Source organism: Canis aureus, chromosome 36, assembly GCF_053574225.1.
Source record: "Canis aureus isolate CA01 chromosome 36, VMU_Caureus_v.1.0, whole genome shotgun sequence".
In the NCBI taxonomy this organism is placed as follows: domain Eukaryota; kingdom Metazoa; phylum Chordata; class Mammalia; order Carnivora; family Canidae; genus Canis; species Canis aureus.
In genome coordinates this window covers 29,067,155-29,090,790 of record NC_135646.1, presented here as the reverse complement: position 1 = coordinate 29,090,790, position 23,636 = coordinate 29,067,155, and the positions used below count along the sequence as shown (strand labels likewise).

General features: G+C 38.6%; 1 protein-coding gene across 5 annotated transcripts in view; it reads left to right on the top strand.

Moving 5' to 3' along the window:
• MYO1B (myosin IB) overlaps positions 1–23,636 on the top strand; it is a 175,682-nt gene that overhangs the window by 127,288 nt on the left and 24,758 nt on the right. For all 5 annotated transcript variants that reach the window (XM_077885398.1, XM_077885400.1, XM_077885399.1 and 2 more), the window contains 9 exons: positions 1,359–1,445; positions 2,047–2,112; positions 10,109–10,213; positions 11,983–12,045; positions 15,641–15,841; positions 17,207–17,433; positions 19,945–20,145; positions 20,706–20,799; positions 21,671–21,820. In XM_077885398.1, coding sequence (XP_077741524.1) covers positions 1,359–1,445; positions 2,047–2,112; positions 10,109–10,213; positions 11,983–12,045; positions 15,641–15,841; positions 17,207–17,433; positions 19,945–20,145; positions 20,706–20,799; positions 21,671–21,820 — 1,194 coding nt within the window. The remainder of the gene's footprint in view (positions 1–1,358; positions 1,446–2,046; positions 2,113–10,108; positions 10,214–11,982; positions 12,046–15,640; positions 15,842–17,206; positions 17,434–19,944; positions 20,146–20,705; positions 20,800–21,670; positions 21,821–23,636) is intronic.

Sequence of the window (23,636 nt, the reverse complement as noted above, 5' to 3'; positions counted from 1 at the left end):
TGTATAGACTTATGATGTACCAGGCGCTGTTCTAGGCACTTGTGTGGCCTATTTTTAAAAAATAAAACCTAGAAGAAAGGAGAGTAGAGAAAAGTTGTTCATCTAAATCTAAGCTTATTTCTCTGTTTCAGCATTTACATGCATTTTCTGCAGTGGGATCATTAAAAATCACCCTTCAAGACAGCATTATGCAGTTGGGTTCTATTTGTTTGCCAACTTCCAAGTGGATTTTCTAGCTGTCGTGGGAGTGGCTGCCTGACACTTAGGGAGAAAGGTTTGGGATTAGCATGTGTCAGATGTGAAGTGTCAGAGGAAGGGAAAAGGTGCTCTAAAGCTTCAGTATGTTGTCAGCGAGGTGACTGTTATTAAAGTTGTTACACTTCATTTAGAAAGAAACATGGAAAAAAACTTTCCTTATCATCTAATTCTTTATAAAACAAAAATGTAATGGTTTACTTTAATAGAAATGCCCAAATTTCTACTTATAAGCAGTGCAATGCACGTACATGGTCAGTGTCTTAAAAACAGCAACAGTGTATTGCGACACTAGTAGTTACGGAATGTTTTTTTTTTCTTTTTTTAAAGAAGATTTTATTTTTATTTATTCATGAGAGACACACAGAGAGAGGCAGAGACACAGGCAGAGGGAGAAGCAGGCTCCATGCAGGGAGCCCCATGCAGGACTCGATCCTGGGACTCTGGGACCACGACCTGAGTGAAAGGCTGTCACTCAACCACTGAGCCACCCAGGTGTCCCCATTACAAAATATATTTTTTTAAATGTTCAGAAGGTTGAATGAAGGAAACGGTTTTTAGATCACATCAGTCAGAATCATTTCAATGTTTTTTCCTTTGAGTTTCCTATGTGTTAGGGTTACAAGGATATAGTCTTCATAAAAAATATACAGTTTTTTATTTTCACAAAACCTAAGCATTTTCCATTTTATTACCTAGTTTTTGTGATCTTTCTGTGATAACTATAACTTCCCTTTGAGTGGGCATTCATTTATTTATCTTACTATTCCCCTGTTGTTGGACTTCTAATTGCTTTTCATGTCCTCTGTTCTGTGATACTGAGATGGATATCTTTATGGAGAAAGTGTTTGCAATATTTAGAATTAGTTTCCTGGGATGCAAAACATATAATAATTGGGTATAAATAGTTTGCACAGTTCTCTTAACAGTTTGACTGTTCATCCAGCATATAATGAAGACTGGCTCTGAGAAGAAATTGGAAATAAAAGAGCTTTAAGTATTTAAAAAATATCTTTATTATTTTATAGAAATTAAGCATTGTGACAATAGTGTGTGCTGAGTTTTTCTTTTTCTTTCTTTCTTTCTTTTTTTTTTTTTAATAGGCATATTATGCCCGTGATGCTCTGGCTAAAAACCTCTACAGCAGATTGTTTTCATGGCTGGTAAATCGAATCAATGAAAGCATTAAGGTACTGACTCTCTTTAACCAGATAAATCGGTTGTAATAAATGCTATTCAGAGTATAAACATTAAGTTAAAGATATTTTAATTTTATAATCAGGTAACTGATTACTGCTTACAAAGATTGTTCCTTGAAAAGAATTGTCCTCGCATAGGTTGAAATTTGTCAGGATTCTATTTATTTTGTTTTGCCATGTATGTTATAAGAAATCTCACAGTGCTCTGCTGGTCTTTGCAGAGTTACTCTGAGAGCATTCCAGGTCTTAGTTGTGTGCACTTGGCTGAAAAGGTCACTTGACCTCTCTAGCTGCTGATGTGTTCTTCAGTAAAATGAGCATATTGGATGGAGTAGTAGGATTTTGAAAGGCCTTACCTATATCGTAACATTCAGTGATCTTTTATTATAGTTAAGCATCATCTATTATTAAAATTTCTGGAAGATTCCATGCAACTTTCTACCTCATACGTTCATAAAAACAAAACTCAATTATAGTTATTCTTGTAGTGTGAAACGCAATTAACTTATAATATAGGTCGATATTCCTTAGTATGCTTTTAGTGTTATTTTTCAGGCTTAAATTAACCCATCAATTTTAAACTTTTTTTAAGGCGCAGACCAAAGTGAGAAAGAAGGTCATGGGTGTTTTGGACATTTATGGCTTTGAAATTTTTGAGGTAAGCTTTTTTGTAGGGTTTGTTTTTCTTAATGCAGAGCAGTTCGAAATTAAATTGTATATTCTATAGACAACATTTAATATAATTAATATAGTTCTGAATCTACAAAGAAACCTTTGTGTAGATGTAACTAAGTGTGTGTGTGTGTGTGTGTGTACACGTGTATTGAGTGCTGAGAACAAGAATTTTGGAGACAGTGCTATCAAAGGAAGAACTTCCAATATCAATATGAGAATTTTGTAATTGCAAATTCAGAATTCTCACTGTGAAATTTCCAACAAGGTGCATGAACACTGTGCTCGTTCATTCATTTGTAAGAAAGTGAAGCGAGATGGTGCCATGAGAAAGCCCTGAGCCCATGAGCTGGATGCTGGCTGCTGCCTGGCTGGAGCTGGTCACTTCATCCCTGTTGGACCCAGGCAGAGAGGGTCTGGATTGGGTGATTTTTGGGTCTCAAAGAACTGTGATCTTTCATTATGAATTCTGTTGCAAAGGTTGAAAGAATTTCACAATTTTTTGTGAGCGTTCATAATGAAATTTTTAAAAAGATGCCATGCTTATTACAGATTAAATATTTAAACATTATATACTTATATTAGAATTTCCTATTTATCCTCTTGCTAACTTTGATATTTAGAAGCCATTTTAAGGACTTTTTTTTTTCCCCTCTCCCCCCATTTTAAGGAACTTTTAAAGCACTTTCTCTTACTTTTAGGAGTGGTATTTTAGTTTGGTTCAGGAAAATTACAGGTAGATCAGGCTCTTCCTTTCTTTATTTTCCCCATAAGTAATGATTTGTGAATTCCTTTAAATAACCAGGCCATACCCAGAATGACCACCCAAAGCTTTCATGTGTTCCAAATTATCAGGTTCACAGAATAGAAAAAAACATCAGCCCGTTCCCTGCAGCTAAACCAGGCCTTTCTAGCAAACATCTTTTTCTTACAACATTTATTCCTGTGATAGTGCCTTCTCCCTGCTTGATCACAGTCCGTATTCCATAGCCAGTGGTAAATAACTATTGAGGCCTAACAGTATGTAAGCACTGTGCTAAGTGGTACATATATTGCCTGATTTAATTTTCACAAAAACTTCATGAAATCACTGCAGGGATTCCTATTTTACAGTTGAGGAGGTGAGGCTCTGAAGGTCAAGTAGCTATCCCAAGGTTACATGGCTACTAAAGGGCAGACTCACGGGCACCTGGGTGGCTCAGTAGTTAAGCATCTGCCTTTGGCTCAAGTCATTATCCCGGGTCCAGGGATCGAGTCCTGCGTCGGGCTCCCTGCAGGGAGCCTGCTTCTCCCTCTGCCTGTGTCTCTGCCTCTCTCTCTGTGTCTCTCACAAATTAAAAAAAAAATTTGAAAATTAAATAAAGAGCAGACTCAGGACCTAAAGCCCTAAGCCTCCTGAATAAATAATAAACGATTTCCTATAGGGCACTTTTCTTCCCAAACTCACAGGGTCCCCAGTACCTGGAAGTAAGGAAAAAACCCAAATGTGATAAGTTTCTGTTGCCCTGTATTTCTGTGCTGTTGTCATCATTCCACGCTGGCCAGCATGAGGAGCCCCCCTTTAGGTCTTTAGTGTACTGGTGGCCGAGTGTGGGACACCTGTGCTGCGGACTGGCTGCTGTCCCCCGTCCTGTCCCTCGAAAACTGCTCTTTAGCATAATGTCTGCTTGTATTGGTACCCAGACTTTGCAAGGAAAGCAGACTTTGCAAAGGAAAGCTTCTGGTGTCTTGGTAATAGGGAAGAATTTGAGGCCTGTGAGTTAGGAGAATTGCTTGGATATACTCAGAACTATCCTCGAGTGAAAACATTTTTTCTTAAGAATGCCCCCAACCAGAACTTTCAACCAAGGCCAAATCTAACCAGTCATGTCTATAGCAGATCCTATGATGCCCCCTAAAATCATGAGAAACGAATTCGCCTTCTCCAGTATAGGCTTTGATTTTTTTTTCTCCAGTTCCTTGAGAGAATTAAGATTTGTCTTTCATTATAACTAATTGTTCTCTCCATGTTCTTGTCTAAACCTTCTGATTAATCTTCCAAACATCTTGATTTTTAATAATCTGTTTATTTTATAATTAAATTTCCTCAGGGGAAATCAGAATAGAGGTTTGGTTGCACACTTTTAGATACTTTTACCTGCTTTTTGATACGGAATTAGAGAGGCTTTTTTTTTTTTTTTTGATGTATTCACATGCACACTGCACATGCCATCCTCCATTTTTCTGGATTCTCCGCAAAATTAGAACACATGGAAACATCAGGAAGCCCATAATATTTTACATGAGGGAACCAGATAATTAATGACTTAAGAGTACCACAGCTGAAGTACAACCTCAGGGTCTGACTTAGTATTCAGAATCCTCATCAATGCACAAATGAAAATTTCTATAGTATCGTCTACCCAAGTGAAGGTAAACTGATGGAGTAGAGAGAAAACTTTACCTTTGTTCTTCCATGAAACTTGGCTGCAGGAATTAAGGGTTTTGCCTTAAAGAATAACCTGGGCATCACTTTAAAAATTGGATAATAAAAGTTCAAGAAAAACATTTTTTTAATGTTTCTAATTCAGCCTCATGACCCCCCATTGCCAGTTCCCATGAAAACGTGTTTCAGCTGAGCTGACGGAAACCTTTCACTCATTTCGGTCCGTCTCTAAATGGAACAGGGAAACTGATGCATTAAACCATGGGATGATGACACATGGATTTGACTGCAAAGCATTCCAGGGCCAGCTGTGTGAATAGTCCTGCCTTGCTGGCCGCATGTGATCGGATGTCTGTTTGGAAAACAGATTAGTGAAACACTGATACCAAAACTAAGAGGAAGTGAGTTAAAAGTCCTAGAGAAGAAAAATCTAACTATAAATCCTCATTTAACAGGAGTCCAGTTTTGCCAAGGGAGACAGTTCTATAATGCAGACATTCCCAGGTCCACATAATTAAGTTTGGATGTTCTTAGAACTGATCTCTGAGAAACCTTTATAGCATCACCATAAAATAACAAATGAAAAAATTAAATTCAAAACTAAGTTGAGCCATCTAAATCGAATCAGCTTTTTTCTAAGTGCTTACCTGAGAAGTACTAAAAATGGCAGGTGGTTTACTGGGAAAATCTAACCCGTTGTTAGTGTGCTGAGGACCAAAGCAGAACAGCAGGCTGGATATTTCACTTTTCATACAATTTAGTTTCATAAGGCAAAGGACTAGTTTTTTTGAATCAGGCACCCTTTATTCATCTTGCCCTTATGGCCCTCATTGAGAGTGACCCATATACAGTAGGAATATGACAGGCTGGATGCAGTAATTGTTCTAAATAAAATAACCTACTAGGCGATCAAGAGTCCATGTAGCCTGTAAGTCTGTCTCGTGATTATGAGATTTCTTTTCCAAATTGTTTTTAAACGAAAATTGATTCCGGTTGTAGGCAATACCTTCTGTCCCAGCTGTTTTCTTTTAATTCTGTTCTTCATAAAAAATAAAAAAAAAAAACAAACAAACAAACAAAAAAAAATTCTGTTCTTCATGTGCTAGAAAACTTGAAGAGGAAGGAGGGTTTTTAACATACATTTTAGAATGGGAATGATGAGAAATAATATGGTTCATGGTATGTATCTGTACATCGTTACTCTTTTTAACTATTTAAATCAAAGCTCATTTTAAATTATTTAAGAAGAGCACTATAAAGCGATTTTTCTTTAAATTTACCGTATTTGAATATGTACTGGGAAGAAAAATGTCATGCATTAAAAGAGTGCAAGATTTAAATATCCACCTCTCTTAAAGAGCATAAGTATCATTAGCCTCCCCTATTGCTGAGAAAATACAGACAAATTAGGGACAGGCTAGTATTTTTGACCCATCTTTCAAAATCCTTCCAGGTGGAAAGTTCGTAGTTGATACTTAAAGAGTACAAACTAGTTGTCAACCTCACTGGGAGTATGGTTTTCTGTTTCTTTGATGTTGACAAGGTGGACTCAAACTCAGGACTTCTGGAAAGAAGCCCTAGATTTTGAAGTTTTGGTATATTACATACTTCTAAACCTAACAAGTTCTTCCCACCCCAGTCTAGTCTACACTTGGTGGATACAGTGTAAAACTGCATAGAACCTGGACACCTTGTTGTGTAACCTGTTTTCCCTGGAACAGTCCGGTGGGGGTGGGGATGGTTCTTGGCTTCCTGCAAGGAGATTATAGGATGGAAAATTCTAGATACATTTGTTCGAAAATGTTCCCCAAGGCTTTAGCTTTATGCCTCAGCCTTTAGGGATAAATGTGAGTTAGACAATAGAGACACATTCCATGTATGGGACTTGGGTAGAACACTGGAGAGAGAGTGGGGGCATGAGTCATTCAAGCTCCTTCCCACTTCCTCCTTAGGAGACTGATTCATGAGACTGACACGTGGGAGACAGCGCCCAGCTCAGGGATAGCTGGCTACCCACAGTTCTTGACTCAGAAGTATCCAGATATCAAATTGCTTTGGGGACTTTAATTCATATGATAGCTCCTAGACCCGGTTCAGCTGTTTTCTAAAAGGGAGAATGTCCCAGTTGGAAACCCCAGTGATACTTAGTGCCTGCATACACAAAGGCGTGTATTCTGGACCCAATGCAAGTTGCTGCTATACGAACTGTTACCAGGCTATTCCTTCATTTTTCACGATTGTAAGTTTTTGTATGTTATTTTTAATGATCTGTGAAGTCCCGTTTCCCAAAACATGAGGACGATGTCAACAAGTTAAACGTAGATCATGAGAAATGGGATTGCCTTCATTTTTGGCGATAAGTGATTGCTCTGGCGATTCGTAACAGGTTTTACAACCTGTGAGGTGTGTTTGCAGTAGATGCTGAGATAGTTCTGAGGGGAGGCAAGCTGGTTTCTGCCTTGAGGATTGTGCTATTCGCTTTTGTTGTTGTTCTTCAGAAGCAGGATGAGGTAGGAGAGACCAGTTTTTTCTTATGCCATCTCTAGAATGCTGTCTCCTTACCACATTGTTGATGTTTCGAAGGGGAAACCTAGCAGGGACAGCATGAGGTGTGTTGCTGTGCTGAGAAAGAGGAGGGGCCCTTGGATCTTGCTGGATCTCTTCGCTCTTTCCCTGACCTGCCAATTGCCTCTGTCTCTGACTCTTTGGGGGGGGATGTGTCATACATACACATTTTATTTCTCCTGATAATTTTGAATTAGAAGCATTAGACCTCAAAGCCTTGGGACCTTGAGCAAGTTATATGCGGTATTATTTGAGTCCGACTGTTTTTTGTCCTGTGTAGCTCACACCTAGCAGAACCGCAGTTCAGACACCACGTGACCACATGTAGGTATTGGGGGGGAGCTGTTTTTTGAACTGATTGGACATGTGTCTTGATTTCAAGTTTTGGGCTAATCAGAAACATAGTCTAAATGGTAAAATCAAGTCCGCCAATGAATAACTATCAATAAGTGTTTACTTTTAGAAGTTTATTGCAAATGAAGAACTGACTGCATTTTGTGTAATCTGTCCCTTTTTGCACCAGAATGCAGTAAGTATGAACTGTTTGCGGTGACAACTTGTTGCATGCTCCTGTGTTAATGGCTTCTCCAACTGTGTGGATTTTGCAGTAAATGGCCATCGATTAACTGTGTGCGGATATGAAATAGAGGATTCATACAGGAATTTTTAAATCTTGAGGATAAACCTAGTTTAGTTCTAACTTAATCGTTAAGTTGTGTTGTAATTGTGAAGCTTTGCCTCTGATTTCTAACCTGCTTGTTTGTATTTCATGGTCCTGTTGCAAAGCATACCTCCAACTGTTCATAGCCGTGAAACATGTGTAAGGACACTAGTTATTCTCCTCTTGTTTCTCCTCATTAGTTACCATTTGAAGATTTAGCATAATTTCATTTAAATACTTCCATGAGCATAGACTTATTAAATGACAGAACGGATTTTAACCATTCGATAAACCATTAAAACTTTTGTTTATTATAAACAAAACTTTTGTTTATAATTTTGTTTATTAGTTTTCAATCTGGGGTAGTAGTATTATTGTATAGGGATATATTTTACCAAACAAAGAAACCCAGACTTCCTCGTAGAGAAATGGCCTTATCCTGATCATAATCATAATAAGGCGCCTGGACCAGATTGACGTCAGCTTCTAATCAAAATTGTTAAGCTCGGAAGATTGGAGCACATTGGCTTTTAAAACTTCATGTGAAAATGAGTACTGGGGATGCCCTTTGTGTCTAAGACTGCGTTTGTTCAAAGTATTGAAAGTAAATGTATTCCCTTTAGGAAAAACCTTCATGATTAAAAAACAAAAAAACAAAAACCTCTTCTCCTTGACTAGACTTGACATTAAAAGATTAGCCAGTGATCATGTGTAGGTGTCATTTATGGTTTAGTGTTAAAAATTCTCCCGGATAATGAGTTTATCACTGGTGATAGGAAACCATTAACTGGCTTCCAGGAAAGAATGTAGTCAGCTGCTGCATCATAAGTCTCATTTTAAAATTTGTCTTATGGGGACGCCCGGGTGGCTCAGCGGTTGAGCATCTGCCCTTGGCTCAGGTCGTGACCCCGGGGTCCTGGGATCGAGTCTCACATCAGGCTCCCTGCAGGGAGCCTGCTTCTCCCTCTACCTGAGTCTCTGTCTCTCTCTGTGTCTCTCATGAATAAATAGATAAATAAATAAAATAAAATTTGTCCTACGTAGGAGCAAAGTTGATTTTGAAAGTTCAACTTTTGAAAAGCTCTATGACTTTTTTGCTTTCGTCCTTTACAGAGAGGTTTGAGGGCCCGGGGCTCTGTGTATTCCCAAGAAGTGGCGAGCTTCGGTTTCACGCTGGGACACTCGTATTACGTATTAATATCGTAATATTAATATTATTATTAGGCCAGGACTAGCCACCTCAGTAGGAGAGGAGTCAGGTTTGTCAGTGGTGGGGTCGTACTGTCCCTCGCTCCCAGGGCCACTGTCTCCTCTCTGCAAAGGCAGACGGTAGAGGTGAAAATAACACGTCTTATTATCAGATCTACGTCTCCCTGGCTGGCGTGGTTCTTGGTGAAGTGTATTCATTCCACAGACGTGCATTTCGTGGCAATACATTAAACCTTGTAGATTGTCTGGGGCTGACTTAGGCTTGGATCTTCCACCAGAGTTCATAATATGAAAGAGAGGCCTCTGACAACCGTGCGAGAGATAAATACTGGAGCCTTCTGAGAAGAGAGTTTCTTGCTTGGGAAATGATTTTGATGTGCTGATTCCCTTGAGCCTCTCTTTTAGGCACTTAGCTCATTCATTCATCAAGTACATATGGAGAACTTTCTAGATGCAAAGGGCTGTGCAAGGCATGGGCTTCCCTTGCTGAACAAAGAGACACGTGGTCAGCCCTTGCCCATCTAGTGGGACAGACAGGGCTGAAACCAAGTCACCACTCATGTATATGCCCACACATGTACACACAGCGTGGTTTTTAGGAAGTGCTGGTATCTAAGAGTCAGAATGAGGGAGTTGACCATGGATGGGGGAATAAGAGGTCAGGTCAAGAAGACTTCCTGGAGCTGCAGAGTTTCACCCGATGAATGGCCGACTGAGAACTTGGGTGACCAGAGATTATAAATCTCACGGTTTCTTTTCTTTTTTTTTTTTTTAATCTCACGGTTTCTTTTCTGATCCTTTAGGGGAACCTTTTTATTTTTTATTTTGTTTTACCATGTGTGGAGTGCTCCTCCGTCAGCTAAAAAGCTTCATCTTTCAAAATACTGCATAACTTGTGTACACTTCATTCATCCACTTGACTCATGAGCCATTTCTCAAGCGCCTGCAGTGTGCAAGCTCTGTGTGCTGGGCCTCGGTGTCCCAGGAGCCGTGCTGGGCCACAATTAAATCTGCGAGACAGTGTGTGACGTGTTTCTTGTGGTTTGAGATGTTGGAGCGCCACTGCTGCGGGGAGAGCCAATGGCTTGGTTTATAAGGCTGTCTTCATTTTTTTCCATGTAGGACAACAGCTTTGAGCAGTTCATTATTAATTATTGTAATGAAAAGCTACAGCAAATCTTCATTGAACTTACCCTCAAAGAAGAGCAAGAAGAATATATACGGGAGGTAATGTTGAAACGTATTTTTTTAAGGGTTCATTTTTTACTCATCATACAAATTGTGGATTCACAAGTCTATATAAATGTGATCCTAAAATCAAATTTATCTAAGTTTTGCCATATTGTGTCTTTTTAAAAGTTGTTTGTTATGACATCTAAGCTTACTGGGAGTATTTTTGCTGTTCTGCTGCTAGTGCCTAGAACAGTGCCTGGCACATTGTAGGTGCTCAGTAAATATCAGTTGACTGGCTTGATCCTTAGTGGATTGTAATGCAATGATGTAAAATAACAGTATGTTAAAAAAAAAAAAAAAAACCTGAAGGGCAGCTGGGTGGCTCAGTTAGTTGAGCATCAGTACTACTCTCTATGAATTTGAAAATATTTTGAGATTTTGTTCAATCTTGAAAGGCATTGATTTTCTAAAATTTTGTAATGAAAACAGGTAATTAATATTTGCTGAGTGTTTACTGTCTTGCCAGGTATTGTACTAGTGCTATGTATGGATTATCTCAATATAATTTGAAAATAATCAGAAGTGATGTTTATAAAGTTTCATACTTAATTGTAAAGCCATGTGTGGTGTTCAGCCTTTCATTTTTTGAATAATGTTTTTTGAACTATAAAATTATTTCAAACAAAAGGAAATATTATATTTAATTTTTCTATTTATTTGCTTTGTATTTTAAAAATGGTATTACCTATTTTTCTTCATTTTCTGTAGTGTTACTGTAAATCATTAAGGACACATTAAGAATCCCTTTTTTTTTTTTTTGCCTCAGTACAGAATTTTCCTTTTTTTTCTTTTTCTTTTTTTTTCAGTACAGAATTTTCTAATGTGATTGTTATCCCCAGAGTCTTTGTAAAATAACCCATGTACTCTAAAGCTAAATCATAAATATTTCATCTTTTTTTTAGAATGATCGTCATGCCTTAGAAACATTTTATCCTGGCTGGCACCTTTTTTAATGTAAACATCCTAAGAGCCAGATTCATTCTCTTCCTGTCTTCTCATCATAAAGAGATTGCCCGAACTTTGATCTATAATTTAAAACAGTTTGTACAGATTGTTTGAACACGTCTAAGAATATATAGGAAGATCCCCAGCTTGCTGTATGAGTTAAATTTCTTCCTCTTAGAAGAAAAATGGATGTTTACACTTATGGGCAAAGAGTAAGCAGATCCAGAGATGACATTTAGCCTCCCAGATTCGTCTTTGTAGCTAGCATTAGAACCGTGGGGCGATTTTTGTGTCTTATGTTGAAAATACTCTGTCTTAGCAGTGCATATTTTTACATTTGAAGTAGTCAACTGCCCTACAACAGAGGATTGACTCTAAAATTAATTTTTTCCTTGTGATTACAAATTAAGAACAGAAAAATGTGGGCCTTAGATTCCTGGGATCAAGTTCTGACTTATTTCCTTATAAACATTGTAAATATACACAAAGTAATATTGACCCAAGGGCCTGTTGAGTAAATGTTTGGCGCAGAGCCAATGAAGTGCATGGGAAATTGCCACAGACGGGAGAGTGGAATGGGAGGCAGTCTCTAAACAGGTCAAGGGCGTTCACTTTGGTCACATCGTGTCAGTGGTGACTGCCGAAGTCAAGAAAGTTTTGGGAACCAGAAGATGGCATTGGCAGCACTGATTTTTTATAAAAAAAAAATACACTCAGAGGGGAAGTGAAACATAGCAAGATGGCACAGTCGCCGTTGATAGATGGTTGCGTGTGGCATAGTCATGAGGAATCTGACTTTGTTCTCTTTTGTTTCTCAGGGCATAGAATGGACACACATTGACTATTTCAATAATGCTATCATTTGTGACCTAATAGAAAATGTGAGTATTAGGTACAATTTCCTAAAAAATTTCTTAGTAATCATTCGCTCCTTACCAGTCATTCACTCCTGCCTTCTTTGTTAAGCGTTAGCATTTTCACTCCTTTGACACTTTTCTTTAGAGAATTGCAGAGTTCTGGAGACACTATATTATAGCCATGGGTTCTTGAACACACACATAGACAGCTGGACATTGTGACACTTGGCTAGGGTTTCCTATGCTCATCCTGCGGCCGTATCACAGAGCCCATTCATGATGTTGAGATGTCATGCCCTTAGCCACACCATTCTTGCTGTGTGCTGGGAGCCCAGGTCTAGTCCACAGCTCCTGGGAATATGAGCCCTGGTCAGAGGAGGCTCAGAAACAAGGTTTTTGTCAAATCAAATATCCATTTTGCTTCTAAAATTCCAGGAACCTCTTAATACACTGTTCAGTGGTTATTATCAAAAATAGAAATATTGGTGAAGATGTGGGGAAAAAGGGAGTCTCTCTGTACACTGTTGGTGGGAGTGTAAACTAGTGCAGCCATAATAGAAATAGTAATGGAGATTCCTCAAAAAATTAAAAATAGAACTATTATGTGATCCAGCAGTTCCACTTCTGGGTGTATATATATATATATACATGCAGAGGAAACAGAATCAGGATCTCGAACAGCTGTCTTTACCCTCATGTTAATTGCAGCATTTATTCACAATAGCCAAGATGTGGAAACAACCTAAGTGTCCTTCGATAGATGAATGGATAAAGATGAGGTGTGTATATACAATGGGATATTATTCAGCCATGAGAAAGAAGGAAATCCTGCCATTTGTGGCAAAACAGATGGACCTCAAGGCCATTACACTAAGTGAAATAAGTTAGGCAGAGAAAGACAAATGTGCGTGATATCACATATGTAGAATCTGAAAAAGATAAAGAAGCAGAATAGAATAGTGGTTTGTGGGGGCTTGGGTTGGGGGACATAGGGAGATGTCAATCAAAAGGTACAGACTTGTAGTCACAAGATGAAGGAGTTCTAGAAATCTAAGGATAGCATGGTGATTACAGCTAACGATGCCATATTATTATTATATCTTTGAAAATAGGAGAGTAGGTCTTAAGTGTCCTCATCAACAAAAAAGAAATGGTAACTATGTGATGTGATGGAGGTGTTAGCTAAGGCTATGGTGGTAATCATTTTGCAATTTAAAAGTGTATCAAATTATCACCCTGTATACCTTAAAATTCCATAGTGTTAATGTGTCAGTTGTATCTCAGTAAAGCTGGAAAACATTTTTTAAATGCTAAAGAACAACAAACATGCTCTTTAAGTTACATGTTCTTCAAGTTAAGATAACAAAAGATATGTTCTTCGAGTTAAGATAAAGGAGGATAAAGGGAGAGTCATGGGAGCTGAGCTAAGTAGGTCCCCGGGAATGGCTCCAGTGTAGACCTAGCCTTGGTTCGGAGAACCTACGTTGCGGGTATCATGTGTATCTGTGACTTTGCAGGTGGCCAAGGTCCATGGGAATTTTCAGGTGACCACACGTGTCTGTATATATGTAAAAAGGCGTAAAGTATCCAAAATTACTAGATAAATCTTAGATTCCAAAAGGTCACTAAATACTTTGCTTTTTACATCTGTAGTCTGTAGTTGATTATAAATGAATTGATTGCAAGAAGATTGATTTGTATGTGAAAATCTGGAAACTCTTGTTTTATGCTTAAGATTACTCACATTCTTGGCCCTGATAACAAAGTTAGTGAAAGTTAATTTGAAACCATGCGTAAACTTTATTGTCCTACAGTCTTTTTAGCTGTCAGCAGTAGGTGAGTGCTGGAATAGACTCATGGGCCCTAAATGTCCGGCAGGTCACTTTCTATTTATCTTTAACAAGACCTTTTGGAAATTATGTAACGAGCCAGTGCATCTCTTCCCTCAGCTTTGAAGATATTCCTGACAGTTGCACATTGATGAATACTCTGAAGGATGACTGGTTTTCTCTTAATAAATTGAGAAATATATTATAACATAACATAACATAACATAATATAATATAATATTTATAATATAATATATATTATATATTAACAATATATTAATATATAATTATATTATATAATTGTATTATGTAATTATATTATATAATAACTATATTATATAATACTATATATTAATACTATATATTGTTATAAATATAATATTTACAATATATAAATATTGAAATATTTGAATGTTGGGATACAAATGCTCACATTCCGCCTAAATAACTCAAAACTCTAATATCCAGAAAAAATCCGTGATTTTACTGAAGATCTTTCCTCGTAAATCTTGTGACCAAAGTAATTTGCTGTGAGAACTTAAACTTTCAGAAGTCATGACTAGCACATTTTCCTTCCTCTAAATAGAACATTGAACTTAATTATTTCCCTTTGAGAAGAAAGGGAAAGAGACAGAGACGGAGAGAACCATGATAATATCCTTCATTTAAGTAGATTGTCTCAGCCCCAAATCGCCTTGCCTATGTGATCGAAGTAACTCGAGTTCACGTAGGAGGCTGGGTCCGTAAAGGAAATGTTTCCTTCCAGCGTTACCTAACAATAATGTTTACTCTGGGGCTGTTGTGAACACGCTTGATGCCTGACAGTTCACACTTCCCCTGGCTTTTGTGCGGAATGAGCAAATGCTGGTCAGAGGATGTCTCGGCCTTGCGAGGAGAAGGGGAGAGGAACCGGGAGCTGTGGCTGGTGGAAGTAGGTGGGGCTGGTGGTCAGTAGACCGGATTGTTGTATTTGGAATAGAGACATATGGGCCCAGAGGGGCAATCTAAGGAGCAGCAGCCTTTATTTAGCAAAGTAGAAGATTCCAGATTTTTGATTCAGTGTCACTGGGCTGACTGTTCTTGGGATAAATGTGATCATGGGGTCTGAATACACAACACATTCTCACTCGTGTTCAACATCCATTTTGAAATTTTATGTGGAAGAATTTTATTCTAAACAGATATTCTTGAAACACAGCTTGATTGCATCGATCCCAAATCACAGCTTTTTTCTTTCTTTTTTTTTTTTTTTCCTGGAAAATAAACGGCATTTTGAACACATGAACAATTTGGAAACATCTGAAACCAATTTCCTTCTCAAGCTATGAATCAAATAATAGCCTTAGAAGACTGTGCTTTGTGATTTATGGCCACATGTAGAAACTGCATTGTCAAATTTAGTTTCTGACGTTTAGATTTACCTTTGAATGTGTTTTGAATATGAGGTCTGACTTGCCTTTTTCCAACAAGGTGAATTTCAGTCATCAGCCCCCTGAGGTCACTGAGGTGACTCCTAAGTCTTATTGGGGTGGGGGGGAGGGAGGAGGCAGGCAAGGTGGGGAGGGAGATGATAGAGACCTCTCCTCCCCAGCATGGGCACACACCTGGCACGTTGTGGGAGGGGGCCGACTTCTGTGGTTTTTGTGACTTGTTTTGATTCCCCGCTTTTTGTTATAACAGAGCGGAATTTTCTGTGACTAAGTTAATTGTGTTTGACGGTGTAATTAGGAATAATTATTTAAACAATACAGTGAGGAAGGAAGGAAACCTTTTTGCTTCCCTTCTCGCAGAACACAAACGGAATCCTGGCCATGCTGGATGAGGAGTGCCTGAGACCTGGCACGGTCACCGACGAGACCTTCTTGGAGAAGCTCAACCAAGTGTGCGCCACCCACCAGCACTTCGAAAGCAGGATGAGCAAGAGCTCCAGGTTTCTCAACGACACGTCCCTGCCTCACAGCTGCTTCAGAATTCAGCACTATGCTGGCAAGGTATGGGGAGGAGGCTCCAGCACCCAGTGGGCCTGCAGTTGTTCCCGCGAGGAGCCCAGGCCTCAGAGGGGGCCTTCTGACCAGCGCCAGCTTGGGAAGATGAGTTGCCAAACTCGTAGAATCAGTAAATGTTCAATAGAAGTAGAATCTGGATCATGGGATGCCTGGGGGGCTCAGTGGTTGAGCGCCTGCCTTCGTCCCAGGGCGTGACCCCGGGGTCCCGGGATTGAGTCCCGCATCGGGCTCCCTGCTTGGAGCCTGCTTCTCCCCCTGCCTGTGTCTCTGCTTCTCTCTCTCTGTGTGTCTCTCATGAATAAATAAATAAAATCTTAAAAAAAAAAAAATCTGGATCATGTCAGTTGAACACAATCTTAACAGAGCTGAAAGGAAAGCCAGTGAACTTAATGAAAGAGCTCGAGTATATTTTAAAAATCGATTGTATTGTTTCCAAGCTAGAAGTTATCCTATAAAAATAGATCTGTCAACATGAATAAAAGGTTTGCTAGTAAAAATTAGGTGTCACTAAAGACTGATAGTGAGGTCTGACAACCAGAGATCATTTAGCAAAAATAATGAATTCCTAGATTGAGATTTTGACACAACAGTGGGAAAATAGCTACTTTTTTGAAAAAAAGTGCTTACTCCTTTACCTAATATTTGAGAGAATTAGTTTTATGCCATCTAAGATATATAATGTTAAAAACCAATTTTGACAGTAGCTTAATTTTTAGAGTCCTGAAAGAATATGGATGTTAATACCTCCTTCTACATGAGGTTGCAGGCTTCAAAGAGGAAAACATTTGTAATTATATATTTAGTAAAAATTAAGTATGTAGTATCCGATTTACTGTTAATTTTAAAAAGTTGGAACTTGGTACTTCATTTTTTGTTTGTTAGCTTGTGTTATTAAAAGATACTTTTCTGGTTAATTTCCCTGCACACTTAGGCTGTCTGAAAACACCAGGGTTTTTATCTCTGTTTTCTCCTGTCTATTTTCAAACAGACTAGAATTGGCACATGTGAACTAAAAAAAAAAAAAGAGGAGGAGGAAAAGTAAAACCTCAAAAATGTGCTCAAACACCAAAAAAGCCTAAAATCCTTTGAAAATGTTATGATAGCATTTTTGGAGTTTATTCTTGCAAATCCTGAAGCGTAATAGAATTTATTTTGAACTCTTCTGTGATTTAGACAGATGGAATTTAAACTTGGAGGCTAATTCGGTATTAGGAGTGTGACTAATGTGCCTGAGGGTTTTCGATGGAGAAAGAAGAGGCTGCATTATAGATAGTCTTGGAATATTTTTAACAGTTGTGTGACATCCTGGAGTGCAGTAATCAGCAGTTGAATTTCTTGTACTGCTCATAGGTGCTGTACCAGGTAGAAGGATTTGTTGACAAGAACAATGATCTTCTCTACCGAGACCTGTCCCAAGCCATGTGGAAGGCCAGCCACACCCTCATCAAGTCTTTGTTCCCTGAAGGGAACCCAGCCAAGATCAACCTGAAAAGGCCTCCTACAGCAGGCTCACAGTTCAAGGCGTCTGTGGCCACACTGATGAAAAACCTCCAGACCAAGAATCCGAACTACATTAGGTATCTCTGCACATGAAACTCTTTGACAGGTTCCTTAGGAAGGCACTTTCAAGGAAGATCATTTTCCTGTTTGCTTAAATCCGAATACCATCCCCCCCAGAGGATAACTGAAGTTCTTGCCCTTCAAGTAATGTGGTATCTTGGGTTTGCTTAAAAATCACTCCAGTAACCCTTCTACTCCTTCAAGCAAAGACTTAAAAAGTGTGGGGGGGGGGGGCAGAAAAAGCGTGGTAGGGGATAGGAATAGATACTTAATGAAATTGCATTGTTGGCACGTAAGGTTTTTCACTTTTCACTTTTTATATCTTTTTTTGGTTTCATGACATTTTAGAAATGTAAGCTTTTTTTCTGGTAAAGGTTTTGCTTAAAACTCTTGTATTGGATTCACTTGCATTAAAGCAAGTTGGGCTTTAGTTACAAATTTGGTGTTCGAAAGTATGTCTTTCTTTCCTATGAGACTTATAGATTTGGAGATTTTGTTCCCAGAACAATCCTAAATTTTTCAAAGCAACAGAAAGAATTCCTTAAGGAGCATCTGGTCTTTTTCTTTTTCCTGTTTCCAGGACACCTTAGATCTCAAGATTCAGTGAAGGCCAATTAGGATTAGAGTTTTCAATGTGTGTATTCGGTGAGTTAGATAATGGGAGATGTGTGCCTAACAGGTCAGTTTTCGTGTAGCGTACACACGCCCACACATCCCTTCCCATAACTGTTTTTAAAAATGCAGTTGTGAGGAACCTGGAGTGAAGAACATTTTTGTGTTGGTTTGTGTACCTAATATTTATATTAATAATAAGTAGAGTCAGAATCCCCTGGTTTGACATAATCAGGTTGAAACATATTGTAGGTAAAGATCCTAATTTCAAAAAACAGGAAACTTTCTGTGTCAGTTGCTTTTGTTATTCTCAACTAAGTGGATTTTTAAAAATTATTATTTAATAATAATTTACATGAAGTGATATACACAGATCCTAGGTGAATAGCTCAGTTATTTTTTTCACCATTGTATATACTTTGTCAACCACCACCTTGGTCAACATATGGAACATTCTATCACCCCAGAATGTTCCTTCATCCCCCTTACCTTTTATTTTTTTTATTTTTTATTTTTTGCCCCTTTTTTCCCCTTTCCCTTTTAGTGGCCTTAATGTACCTCTAAGAAGTCTTAATAAACTATAAGCTTGTGAATATATTATATTTTTTTCTAGAGTCTTTTATGTAGTTTCAGATTTCATATTAAGGTCAATATAGCTACCGTGTTGCTCTAGCACCATATATTGAAAAGAAAAAAATTACTTGATGCCTTTATTGAAAAATCAATCGAAAACCTATATAAGAGTCTAGGTCTAAACTCACTATTCTGTTCCACTGATCTGGTTGTCTATTTTTAAGCCAAAGGGTGGACATTATTTTTATAAATGTATAAGGAGAAGCATAAAAATATCAAAGTCAAACTAGGTAAGATTTAGTTGTTCACATATTATATAATGTGTGCAGAATTTATTTCGCATGTGTAGGTAGGCAGATACAACCATAAATGCTGAATAGTGTATTAAGATACGGAGATCGCGTCCTTAAGATCCAGACATGACAATGACTTAAACAAGACTGTTATTTATTTCTTAGGTAACCACTGAGTATAATGGCTTCAGGGCTGATCCAACATCTTCTATTTTGTGGCTCTGTGGTTCCCAGGGTGTTTCCCTCCTCCGTATTGTCAAAGATGGCTTCTCAGCCAGCCGTTAGCAGGAGAAGAACAAGGGGCATGCAAGTCCTTTCCTTTTAGGGACACACTCATTAGTGTCCTATATTAGTTCTCCTGTGATCCTAGTGGCCAGACTTTTGATTACATGGCCACACCTACTTGCCAAGGAGGCTGTGAAATGTAGTCTTTCTTAGGGCAGCAACATGCTCTGCTAAAAAGGAGGGATTTACAGGGTTTTAGGGAGACAGTAGTGTTTTTAATAGTTTCATTGAGGTACACAGTATATATACAATATAGTAAAGTGTGTGAATCTTAATGGTACAACTTGTTGAAGTTTTACATATGTGTCCACCTGTGCAACACCATCCAGACTAAGATCTAAAACATTCCCACCATCCTAGAAGGTTCCCTTGTGCCCCTTCTCTGTCATCTGCCCCCTTACCTCTCCCCAGAGATAACAGTAATACTGATTTCTCACCATAGGTTTTTCTTGAACTTCATATAAATGGAATAGAAAAAAAAAAAAGTACTCTTTTTGTCAAACTTATTTCAATCAACAAAATTTCAGCGATATTTACCCATGTTATTGTACGTATTAGTTTGTTCTTTTTTAACTGACACGTATGTCATATTCATTTTTGAGTTTCTATAAAATGATTTTAAATAATTTCAAAAGAAATGACTGGGTTTCCCAAGAATAATAAATAATTATCTCCACACAGAATAGTTAGGTACTATACTCTGTACAACACAGATATATCCATATGAGACAGAGTTTGAAACCTAAAATCTTTGTAATCTTTTAGGTGCATCAAACCAAATGACAAAAAAGCAGCACACATCTTCAACGAGGCTCTAGTATGTCATCAGATCAGGTACCTGGGTCTTCTGGAGAATGTCCGAGTGAGGAGGGCAGGCTACGCCTTCAGGCAGGCCTATGAACCTTGCCTAGAAAGATACAAGATGCTTTGTAAGCAAACATGGCCTCATTGGAAAGGACCAGCGAGGTAAGAAATTCATTGATCACATTTGATAGGTCAGGTCATGCCCCGATCCTGGGATCTGGGATCGAATCCCACGTCGGGCTCCCTGCAAGGAGCCTGCTTCTCCCTCTGCCTGTGTCTCCGCCTCTCTCTCTCTCAGTTGTATCTCTCATGAATAAATGAATAAATCTTTAAAAAAAAAAAAAGAATTAACTGAGTGGGTTCAAAATAGGTATGAATTTCTTCTACACCCTCCTGGTTCTGGTCAGTACTTTGTTACAGGTATATTTGATACAAAGATTGCCTCCACTATTGAAATCAAGATACTGGTTTTAATACCGTATCTTCTTAGACTGCATAGTTCTGAACCCCAATTTACTCTTTTAGCGTCCCTAGATTTGGTTTAATTTGTGGAGTTCAGTCTGAAAATTCCTTGACAAAAGGCTGCTTGCTGAGAGACCAATTATACTTGGAAATAAAGCTATTTTTTTTTTAACTGCTGAGAACCTGATACCATGATTTAAGAGGAGATAGCATCTCTTTTTGTAACTCAGAAAACTCACTGTTTTTATTTATTTTAATAGGGCTGGCGTGGAGGTTCTGTTTAATGAATTAGAGATTCCTGTGGAAGAGTACTCCTTTGGTCGATCAAAGATATTCATCCGGAACCCGAGAACAGTATGTCAGCCAAAACCTTTACGCTCTGAGCTTAGGCTGTCATCATATAGGCAAGTCCTTAAAGGATTTTTAACTTCGGGACATTGCCCAAGATGCTGCCAGGACTGCTACATTCTTGTTTCTTCTGCAGATGTCCAAGAGGATGGGGGAGTAGGGGGCAGGCCGTAGAACATGTGTATTTTTTATGAGACATCAAAATCTTTGAACCAATAGACGTACAGCACTTACTAAGTCAGAGAGGAGCTGTTACTACAATAACACCTCCCTAATTCATAGGAATTGGAGGTAAATTCAGTCTGTATTGACAATATCTGAGTTATGTAATAATTTTAGGAAAGACAAACCCTATTATTTTGAGGTACATGAAAGCATTGTCATTAAAATTTTTAAGGTGAAAAGGACACTTAAAATTCTACTGAGGAACTCCAAGGGAACATTTTTTTAATCAATGAACACAGGCTAACACAAAGTATAATCAACACAGCAGTGTTTTTAGTAATCTGGAAATTTGGAGAATCTGGAAAATGTTTGACTTGTTCAAAAGAGAAACGTTATCAGCATCTCTCTGCCCTTAATAGTCACATTCTCATGGATAGTGTGAAGGTAAATCTGAGCTTCCAGCTCAGCCCTTCTCTGATTTGTCATGAAGTCTACAGCACCGTAGTATAAACAGTGGATCATGTATGAATTCATCAAAATGATCTTCTCATGGGCTGTTATCCGTGTCATCTAGAATTAAGGGCAGTTGTTCATTTTTGTCTCCATGTGGTTGACTCCAACGTCATTACATTTTTCCTCCTGGGGATGTCTTTCATGCATGTCATAAGGTTTTGTAGATCTGACAAATCTACCTATTGTTTCTTACTTCTAGTTATTCAAACTAGAGGACCTGAGGAAGCAGCGTCTTGAGGACTTGGCCACTCTCATCCAGAAGATTTATCGGGGGTGGAAATGCCGCACACATTTCCTGCTAATGAGAAAAAGCCAAATCGTCATAGCCGCCTGGTACAGGAGATACGCGGTAAGAGCCTCTGACCTTTTTAATCTGTGATAACGATGCCCAATTTGCAAGTATTTGTTACTTGGTACGTAATTGTGACTTATTCAGTCCTCCCAGCAACCTCATGGAATCAGTGCTCTTGTGGTACCTTTGTTAAAGATGGGGAAACCAAGGCAGGAGTCATTAGGCAACCTACCCGTAGTCGCACAGCCACTTAAGTGGCAGAGATGAGGTTTGCATCCAGGACAACTTCAAAGCTCAAGTTTAGTGTGTCACGCTGCCTTCCACTGATACAGATACATGTAGTGGGAGATCTAAATCTTGAAATTGCTCATCAGATTGGAAGGGGCAGTGTCATTTAACCGTTTTCGTATGGGGAGGGTCAATTTTCCAAAATAATTGGCTGTTCTCCATGTATTATAGCAGAACTGAAAATGGCTTAATTCCAGAAAACTGATGCCCCATCTTAGTAGAATTCTGAGTTTGGTTAAAGGGTTAGATTTCCTTTAGTCTTCAGATAGCTGGTCCTATTAACTGTGGGAAAAGACCCAAAAATAAAGCATGTTTATGTAATTGACATGGAATTTCTTTTTGGGATTTTCTTTCTCACTTGGTTATGGGTGTTTCATTGGAGGCGTAGCATGTTTGATGGAAGCCTGAAGGCTCGCCTTTCGGCTGGCTTAAACCTGGGCTGTATTCTCACAAATAAATTTGGTGATAAAAACACTGTTCCCAAATGCTTTTTCATTCTATTTGTTTGCTCTAGAGAGAGAGTTGGAAGATGAATTAAATTTGCAGTCAGATCTCCTTTATATATTTTGTTTTTCTGCTTTAGAAACATTTTACTATGAGGCAGTATATAACCAGGACATAGTTTTGCTGACCTGTTCTCATGTCGTACATTTTTAGTGTAATATATCCAAGTTTGAGAAATTAAGGAGATAGTGAAATGATTAAGCCAAAGAAAAAAATTTCTTGGTCTTTAAGAGAGTATGTAAAATTGCTTCTTCTAGCTGAAAGGGCACAACCGGTTAGTAGTGTAGGTGTTGATATATGAACCTATCCAGCCACGATGATAAATGCAGTCCTATGTATTCTCGAAGGCGCAGAGGACTGTTGTCACCGACCCGGCCGTGGTGGATCCTCTTCTGTGCACATTGCAATGGCATTGGGCACTTTTGCAGATTTGTAATGCTCCATTTTTTATTTGACTGAGAGAGAGGAGACCAAGAAATGGTCCTCCAGGACCCTTTTTTATCATTTATTTTGAGATCATTAAGAAAATCCCAGTTGGGAAGGATAGTGAATCCTACAAATGCTTTTGCAACACCTACTGTGCCAGGCGCTGGGAGTAGAACCATGAACAAAACAACCTAATTCTTGACCTCATAGAGTTTATGTCTAGTGAGGGGGACACTATGTATGTAAGCAAGTAAATAATTGGAACAATTACAGATTGTGGTCAGTGCCGGGAAGGAAACAGGACTGAGGCAAAGAATAGGGGGGAGGTACGCTATAAATTTTGATAGCAGGGTCAAGGAAGACCTCTGGAAGGTGGCATTTCATCAGAAGGCTGAGAAAAGACAGACGAGGAAATGAACCGAGGAGAGCAGGTGCCGTTTGTGCCTTTTCCCCCTGCCTGGAGCTTCTGTATCCCCAGGTGAAAGAAAGAGCCACCATATAAAGTATCGTTAAATCATGATGGTGAGCGCTTAATTAATTAGTTTAATTAATTTGGAGAATAGAAACAAGTAATAGTCTAACTTCCAGAGAAAGTATTAATTTCGCTCTACTGTTACATCTCCAGAACTTGAATACCTCAACCAGGGGCACGTGG